Below are 9,010 nucleotides of genomic sequence, written 5' to 3'. Positions count from 1 at the left end.
CAGACAACATTCAAAAACAATTTATTTTAATTAAATACAAACAAGGAAAAAAGGCACTATGGCCCATTCAAGTATTTTGCATAGATGTACAAATATTGTAAACAATTAATAGTGGACAAGAGAGAAGAGGATCTATGAACAATCTCCCAAATAAAAAGAAAATTCACATTGCCTGGATCCCAGGCACAGACATACACACAGTGGGTGGTGTGAGGATTTTGCGGAAGGGTGGCTGGGGTGAGTTGGGGTGCCTGGCTGGGATTCTGTGGAACCTCACAAGCGTCCCGAGGGATGGAGCACCTTTCCAGTTGGTGTTGTCTTTGGCTGTCTTGGGTGTCCAGCAGAGCTGTGACACATGCATCGAGCACAATCACTGACTTTAGAATTGATCCCCAATTTCGAAGATGCAAGTCTTGCATCCCCTCTGCCAATAAGAACAAATCTGGACATACAAAAGGGAAGGCTTTTTTCAAAAAGATGACTGCAAGGGAGGGTGAGGGGCAAGTGCAATGGGAAAAGCGCTCATTGCAAGACCACAGGACCTGGAGTGACCTCCCGCCAGCTCTGCATGCACTTCAGACTTGAGACTTGCAAATGTGTCTCAGAGCATCGGCAAAAAACCAGGCCTATCTTCTGGAGGGAGAAGTAAACAAGACTTAAAAGAACCTCTGGTGAGCAAGCAGTCACACTTGGAGCCAGGAGCCTGGGCTGAAAGGCCCTCTGAGACAGGGAGTGTGTTAGCGCCCTGGGTGTACCCTGCCTGCGGTTTGCATCTCAGAGATGGCGCCAAGGCCAGAAAGAACCCAGGTCCTAAAGCTGGCAGGAGGCTAGCTGACTCCCTCCTGAGCTTTAGTTAAGCCTCTCTCCTCCCCACCACTGAGCATGGGCCCACCCCAGCCTGAGCCAGCACCCAGTCCCTCCCTCAAAGGCTGTGCGCCAAGACCTCCCTGAGCTGGTTCTTTTTAGCTGCATCACTGGGTCCCATGCAGGGAAAGGCCTCTGCCTGGGCTTGGAGCCGCTCCCAGAGCTCAGCACACCCCTATTGCAGCAGCCCAGGCCCAGGCAAAGCTCCTTCCCTTCTCCCTCCCAGGGGTCCTTTTGAATAAAGTCTCTCCCTCCTAAAGTCCTGATTTATGTTTGCACATTAAAGCAGCACATGGGCACCGGAGGGTGAGGGCTTGACAGAGTTGGGAGGGAAACAGCCACTTGGATCTGCTGCCAAAAAATCCTTTACAAATTTTTTCTTCTTCAAAAGTTGACCATCTTCCAGTTCACAGTACAATTTCATGGGATGGAGGTGGTATTAAAATAATGAAAAACAAACAAAAAACAAAACAGGAAAGCAATAACCCGGTGGCTTCCCGGTGTGGGTACAGGGGGTAGAGTTTGAGTTCCAGGGGCTCAGCAGCCGCGGTGGCCACAGCTTCTTCACCTCAGAGCTTCCATCTTCTGAAGGACAGCTCTAAAGTCTGAAGCCACGGAACACCTGGGGGCACGGGGTGGGGTTTGAGGGTGCTCTTTTTTCTTTGCAGGGTGTTTCCCTTTATGTTTCTGGGACCCAACCTTGAGGGCCTGGTCTTTGGAGTAGACCCAAAACTGGAGTGAAAAGTTGCCCATCAGCTTGGTCAGGGGCGGGGGAGGGGGAGATGGGAGCCCACATAGGAGACGGCCAGGTGTCACCAGTTCCAATGGTCCCAGGGAGATACTCTTGCTTCCTGAGATCTTTCTTTATCCTCCCAAGCTTGTACCCCCGAATCTCCTGGCCTACAAACCAGGAGTATCTATTAAGCACCTATTGTGTGCAGAGAACTGGTGGGGTTCCTGGGTGATAGATGGGGAAAGGAAAGCTCAAGTCTCTTCTCTGCACTGCTCCCCACTGAGGGCAGAGAGTCCTGATGTCCAGCACCTTCTGGGGGAAGGAGGCAGCCTCAGAGAACGTGAGATGTCCAAGCTAACAGAGTGCCCTCACTCTCCTCCCCTGCTCCACGGAGGCCTGACCCTTTGCAGGGGTGTCCCATGCTGTTGAGGGTCCGATAAGGGCAGCAAGTGACTCTGAAGTGGACACAGGAAGTGCACGATAAAAGTCAGGTCGGTGACAGATCGCATGAACATGTCTGCCGTCCTCACTGCACCTGCACCTGCTGCCAACCTGGGCCCCTGACTAAGATCTGGGTCACAGAGTGGGTAGGAGACTCCCCCTGCTGAGGTCAGAAACACAATGGGAAAGAAAGCGGTGACCCCATGGCCAGGGGTCATATTTGAGAATCCACACAGGGAACCCCGGGCCCAAACAAGCACTGGGTCCCCAGGAAGGGGTAGCCTTGAGGTCCACGCTCCATAGCACCGCACACATTAGGTGGATTGGGGGGGAGGGTTAGGGGAGGGAAGGAAATCCAAACACAGGATTTGAAAGTGCAGAGGAGAAAAGAAAAGAGCAGCTGAGAGTGGAGGTGGGTGGTGGAGTCGCAAGCTTTGGCTTTGGCATTCGGCTCAGAGGAGGCGGCGCTCCCCCTGCTGTCTACACTGCCTATGAACAGTACCTGCCTGAGTCAGAGTGACCAGGTAAACAATAAGGGGGTTGGGAGGTCGCTTGACTTCCTCACATGGGACCACTAACCAGTAGCAGTCACCTCCACAGGGCAGGCCCGTGGCAAGGCTGGTTCAATCCCTCTTAGTCTCAGATCTAAGAGGAGTGAGTGATCAGTGCCCATGATTGGGCCTGGAGACTGGAGAAAGACAAACAAGGGTCTCGTGTACATCTTCCACTGTGGATGTGGGTGGACACCTACTCGAGTTCTGGCCTACCTGAGGCATGCCCAGGGCCTTTCCTCTTACCTCCTGCCACCTCCATTGGCCCCTCTGAGGTGGGAGGCCAGGTGAGAGAGGGTTGGAAGGTGATGCTTCCTTCATCCTCCACCTCTACCCTGGCTGTCTACTGTACCAATAACACTTGAGACCATTGGATGGCATCCCTCTGGGCCTCCAGGAAGCCAAGGCAGCACGAAGTCAAGGAAATTTTTGGAGATGCAGTGGTTTCGGGAGGCAGGGGGAGGCAAGAAGGTGACTTCTTGACATGCTTCTTCCAGATTCCATGGCCATGGAGCCTCGGTGGGTGTAGAGTCCTCAAAGAGAGGGCACAGCCCCTTTGGAAGGCTCTAGATTTTCGAGCTGGTCATCCCCCCAGCCCTCTGCCATCTGTAGTCAGGGAACTGGGGAGAGAGGAGAGAGTAACATCAGCTAAGTGCTGGGCCTTAGACTCAGTAGAGAGCTGACTGTGTTCTTGTTTTCAGGTGGTTCACGGGAGAGACAAACATCGGTAGGAAAGAATCTACAGATTCCTGTAGAATCTGATAACAGTTTGCTGGTCCCTTAACCCAGAGGCCTGATGGGAATGATGAGCTGACCCAAAGCAACAGCTCAAGCCCACAGATTTCCTGGGGCCTTGTGACTACACAGGGCAGTGTGTGGTCCTATCCCATCCCTTCTGCCCGAAGTCCAGGATTAGTAGCCTGAGCATGGGGCAGCCCAGGACCAGGGGGCATGATGTGTGTGCAGCCCACTCTGACCCACACTCGTTCTCATGGAATGCCTGGACCTTGGCCAACATTGTTTGGTATTGCCTCTTTTTGGACAGGACACTGAAGCCCAAGAGGGTGACCTGCTCAGGGCCATGCAGGTCTGAGTTGGAAGCCATCACCACTTGGGCTCCTAAGCATGGCTTCAAAACCAAAGCACCCTGTCACCTGTCTAAATGACAGTTACTCAAGCACCAGGAACTGCTAAGCTTTGGCCCTTGGCTTCTGTTCTGGGCAGTTCAGCCCTGCAAATTTGTTCCTTTTATCCACACTCTTTCTTCTCTGCCCACCCCCTCCTCCCTGCCCTGGAGGCCTATGACTCCACCTGGGGGGTCCTGGGGGCTTACCTTTGGGGCAGGGCCTGCGAGAGGCCGGGTAGGTGAAGGGCTGGGGACAGGAGGCCGCAGGAGGTGGGTGCCGGCAGGTCTGGGGAGGGCCTTGCGGCCTGGCACCGGGTTAGCAGGGAGTGCCTTCTGGGGTGGCCGAGGTCTGGAGAAATCCTGGGGAAAAAGCAGCAAGTGTCACTTGCAAGTCTCACCAGCAAGTCCTTCCCTGCTGGAAGGAAAGTGTTCCCAGTATATTGCAAGTCAAAAATATGATGAGAAAAGGGACGTGCCACCTGATGCCACTTAATAACCAATCATGCAAGTGTGTGACAGGGGATAGGCTTTTTGGAGAGCAAGGTAGGGACCTGTTAAAATTAGAAACACACATTCTCTGAGCTCTTCACAGCACTGCTTAGTGCCCACATCCAAGAACTTTTTGTACAGAAGTGAAATTACAAGGATGTTTCTCACCACACTGTTTATGATGGCCATGAAACCAGAGCTTCTTGATATGTCCATCAAGCAAGAAATTACTAGAATCACCGAGTGGCATATAACACGGCATGTGAGAACAGAGAATTAGGTAGCTCGGCACTGAAGGACAAGCCAGAGACCTGCTGCGCGACCAGCTGTGGAGGGCAGTTTCCACCCCTTCAGCAGCACCCCCGCCCCCCACCGCCGACCTCAGTGCGGACCTACAGAAAAGAGTCGGGAAGGACACAGACAGAACTGCTAACTGAGATGTGGTGTGTGTGGAGGGAGCCCCTTCCACCAGTTGGGCTCACGCCACCACAAAACCTCCCTACTAGCAGGTCTCTGGATCGGAACAGCTCTTTTCTCTCACACAGCTCACAGTTTGCTAATTTCTGCTCCAACCTCAGGTCTCAGCTCAAATGTCACCTCCACCAGAATCCCCAGACAAGGGCAAGATCCCTTGTAACTAGAGTAGCCAAGCCTCTGCTTCATGGCACTAATCACCATGTAATGCCACAGCACCCAGTCTGCCCCCAAGCAGAAAGAGCGCTCTGGGAGAGGGATGTGTCTGTGGCACTCACACTGCCCTGGGCAGTAGTATTTGTAGAGAGGGACCACAGATTCACCACCACCACCTCTCCGGGGGTCCAACGACCCTGTTAGGAGGGGACTGAGCTGTGATCACTCTACTCATGACCCCAGGTGCAGTCCTGCCTGCAAGGTGAAGAGGACGATAGAGTGAGCCCAGACTCAAGCCCAGACTCCTTCCAGCCGTGGAAGGAGGTGGGCTGTCCTTTCAGCCCTGCGGGACCCAGTCACTGGCAGGAACACCAGGGCAGTGACTCCTTCCTCACGTGGCTCTGAGGAAGGAGGCTGTGGATAGAATTGAAACCTGCAGCTTGTGCTCACAGTGGCCGCTGCACATTGCCTGCCCTGGGAGGAAATTTACTGGGCCCTGGGTCCAGGAGAAGTGAGTTGGATCTGCGGGGCTCCTGGGTAGGTGGCCTCCTGCATGCTAGATGCCTGCTGGCAGCTACCCAGGAGAGCAGGAGGCAGGGCAGGTAAGGAGACCCAGCTGGGTATCCTAGCTGGGGGAACCAGTTTAGCACTTAGGCGCTGATGCTCTTTCTCTCCCTGTTACAGGTGAATTTTCCTCCCACCAAGTTCGCACTTCGCACCGCAGAATGTGACTGTACTGGGAGATATAGCCAGGAAAGGGGTAAAGAAGTTAAAGAGGCCTTAAAAGAAGATACCAACTGAAGCTGACCGGTATCCTTGTAAGAAGAGGTTTCTATACCCACAGAGACATAGGGGCACAGGTGCTCAGGCAGGAGACAGGAGGATCTGCCATCTGTTAGCCAAGGAGAGAGGCCTGTGAAGAAGATTTGACACCCTGACCGTGCACTTCCAGCCTCCAGAACTATGAGGGAATCCCTGTTGTTCACTCCCCTTGGTCTGGGGTAGCGTATCCAGATGACACCAGAATCTCCACAACCACAGAGGGCCTAAACTGAGGCTCTCAGCTCTACAAAGCAATGAAACATTTGAGGGGCCTTCCAAGACCTGGACCAACCCCATAGTTCTAGGGTCAGCCCAGGCCCCAAGGGAACCTTCTGGAACAAGCTCAAGAAAAGCAGTCTAAAGAGGGAGATGAGTGAGGCCCTCCCCATACTGGTCAAACCCACAACCCCAGTGGCTGGGTCCAGATGGGTGGCAGTGACCCATCACAGCCCCAGAAAATGCCCGAGCCAAGAGGCATCACCAGCAGCTGTCCAAGCACACACAGGCCAGATAGCAGGCTGCTGGGAGCTGGCTGGCCTTCCCACCAATGCCAGGGGTGGGGCACATAGCCCAGACCCCGCTCACACCTCCCCAAGGCCCCTGCCCCTTGAATGAGTAAGACATCAGGGCAGGCCTTAAATATGGTCAAGATGCAGGGGGACACCAGCTGTGATGAGAGAAATACAGGGCATGGAACTCAGACTTGGGAGCAGGAAAGGCTTCTTGGGTGGTGTATCTCAGGGACCTAAGGATGCCTGGGAGCTGGACAGCAGAGAGGAGGAGTGTGTTGGGCCGGAGACATGGCATCTGCAAAGGCTGAGAGATGACAAAAGGAGCCAGGGGCACTGAGTGATGCTGCTTTGAATGGAGGTGGCTAGTGGGTCATCGTAGGCCAAGCAGGGAGAAAATGCTCTGGAGTCCAGCTGCCTTTCTCATTGCTCTCACCCTCTCATGCCCTGAGACTACCAGAATGCAGGAAGAACAGTCAGCTGCCCTTGCCAGCTCTCCCTTCCCAGCCTGTCATTCCCCATCACTAAGACCTGAAAGGTGATGCGTGTGAGAAGTCACATACCTGGGAGAGGATGCAGTTGGGTGCAGGAGGCACTGGCCGGCTTGGGGGAGGCCCCCTGGATGACTCCTTCCTTTGTACCTGGGTGCCAGCCCCTGAGGAGTTCTGAGCAGCCCTGATGAGGTGGGAGGGCAATGGCGCAGGTGGGGCCCTGCCATGAAGGTAATCTGGAGGGGGCCGAGGAGGAGGCTGGGACGGCTTCCGTGGGACCTCGGGGGTGTTGGCCACCTATGTGCATAATAAGATAAAAAGTGTGAGAGACACAGGAATCCCCATGGCACTTAAAAACTTGGGATAAAGAGAAAGTAGCCAAGTGCGAGGTACAAAACACTTACCTTTCGCTTGCCTTGGGGTGTCTGCAGCTTGAATGTTGGGTTGGTGTGGCCAGTTCCACTGTTCAGATTCGCCCTGAAGGGACAACTAGGAACAGGACAGGGAGGAGGAGAGTGAGCAGTTCACCACAGGTCAGGACCTGAGTACCCGCTGACCCAAGCACAGACAGTAAGTGGCTAGAACTGCCCCAGCCCTGTTAACTCCAGCTCCTGAGGTGCAAGGATGAATGTGGCCATGGTGAGCCCCCAGGAGAGCTGGCCTGATGCAAAGAAGTTTCCCTTAACAACGTCTTTCCTTCCTTTGCAGACCTTGTACCTCTCGAAGAAGGTACAAGGATGTCACCAGCCATCAGCCAACCCCTCAGGTATATATATATATAGTCAGAGAGATGTGGGATTTAAAATCCCCTCCAGGACAAGTGCAATTAACAGGAGACTCAGAGACAATGTTCAAAGGGATGAATCACCAACATGAAGTCAGACTTTGCTGTGTTGCTTGTTTGCTTGTGTTGTTGTTCCACTAGCCCTATGGCCAACTGGGATTAGTCATTCCTTCCCGCTTGCTTCAATCTCCTGTTCTTTAAAATGGGTACTAAGTCAATCAAAAAAGGAGGGCCAACAGATTCCATTTCCTGTACCCCTATGAGTTGGCTGGGGGCATTGAGATGAGAAGGATTTTGAGGCGATGGCAGAGGTCAGGAGAATATTTACATAAGACCAAGTGGTGACATCTGCCATGGTCATGGAGCACTTGACCTCCCTGACAGACCCACCTCCACCCACCTGTCCACTGTGTACAGTGTGCAGAAAACTCGATCATCTCTAGGACCCCAAGTCCTTCCTGGTACCCCATCATACCTGAATTGTTGCCTCAATTTGGAAGAGAGGACTAAGGACCGGAAGAAGCGCAGCTTGCTGTTCTGCTTCCAGTAGTAGCAGATCAGGATGAGTCCCACCATGCAGATCACCAGGAGCACTCCCGTCACCACGGAGCCCATGCCTGCCAGAACAACCCACAGGGGAGAGTCAAAAGCTGACTGGCTAATGCTCTGGATTCCAAACAGTGTCTGCCAAGGCTTTACCAGATATCTGACTTGCATTTAATTTATATTATTTCTTCTAGCTCATGTATTATCATAAAAATACAACTAGTACCGGCCTCTGAGAAACCACTCATTCTAACTTAAACTACCAGGTTGGGTGTCTTTGCACAGAACTCATGATAAAACTGCTCCGGCCACTTCTGTTTCATTAAAGAGAGTCCCTCAGGAGGTGGGAAATGCAAGCTCTGCCATTGTTTACCACTGGTTTTCAGCATGAAGCAGGATTTTCCTGGGCACAAGGCAAGCAAACATGATGTCACCTCGGGACTCACCAAAACTGTCTCAAAATCCTCATGAATTAGATTTAAATGTAGGAGATACATGGACACCAGAGAAACACTACTTTTGTCTATTTCACATTTTGAGATTGCTTTTTTGAAAGATTTTGTTAAAATAAGTACTTAGTCACTAATGTTTAAAAGTTGAAAAAGCTGTAAAATTTTCTGAGTGTCAGTCTCCCTATTTGAGTCTTTGTTCATCCGAGAGAATCTGAGTCACGGAGACATGCTTTAAATATTTATAAATAATTGTTTTTTGTAATGTCTCTTTTGCTGTACAGAAGCTCTTTAACTTGATGTAATCCCATCTATTTACCCTTGCCTCCACTACGGTGGCGTTTGGGTACTCTGTCTTTAAAGATGTCGCTGAAGTGTATGTCGTGTAGTTTTTGACCCATCTTGGCTTCCAGCTATTTTATGATTTCCGTTCTTATGTCTAGGTCTTTAATCCACTTCGAGTTGATTTTTGTGACTGGAGTGAAGCAGTGATCTAGTTTCATTTTTTTGCATGTAGCTTCCCAGTTTTCCCAGCACCATTTGCTGAACAAATTTTCTTTGTTCCATTGTATCTT

General features: G+C 52.0%; 1 protein-coding gene across 3 annotated transcripts in view; it reads right to left on the bottom strand.

Moving 5' to 3' along the window:
* Positions 1 to 1,183: 1,183 nt before the first annotated feature.
* The window catches only part of ADAM19 (ADAM metallopeptidase domain 19), an 82,675-nt gene continuing 74,848 nt past the window's right edge, over positions 1,184 to 9,010 (bottom strand). For all 3 annotated transcript variants that reach the window (XM_012730120.1, XM_004689533.2, XM_012730121.1), the window contains 5 exons: positions 7,916 to 8,057; positions 7,061 to 7,145; positions 6,729 to 6,953; positions 3,923 to 4,075; positions 1,184 to 3,209 (listed from right to left, as the gene is read on the bottom strand). In XM_012730120.1, the coding sequence (XP_012585574.1) occupies positions 3,156 to 3,209; positions 3,923 to 4,075; positions 6,729 to 6,953; positions 7,061 to 7,145; positions 7,916 to 8,057 (659 nt within the window). In that variant the 3' untranslated portion in view covers positions 1,184 to 3,155. The remainder of the gene's footprint in view (positions 3,210 to 3,922; positions 4,076 to 6,728; positions 6,954 to 7,060; positions 7,146 to 7,915; positions 8,058 to 9,010) is intronic.

The sequence above is a fragment of the Condylura cristata genome, unplaced genomic scaffold (genome assembly GCF_000260355.1).
Source record: "Condylura cristata isolate star-nosed mole 26May11 unplaced genomic scaffold, ConCri1.0 scaffold00026, whole genome shotgun sequence".
In the NCBI taxonomy this organism is placed as follows: domain Eukaryota; kingdom Metazoa; phylum Chordata; class Mammalia; order Eulipotyphla; family Talpidae; genus Condylura; species Condylura cristata.
Note: the sequence above shows the minus strand (reverse complement) of the source record. Positions and strands in the feature narration are given on the sequence as shown.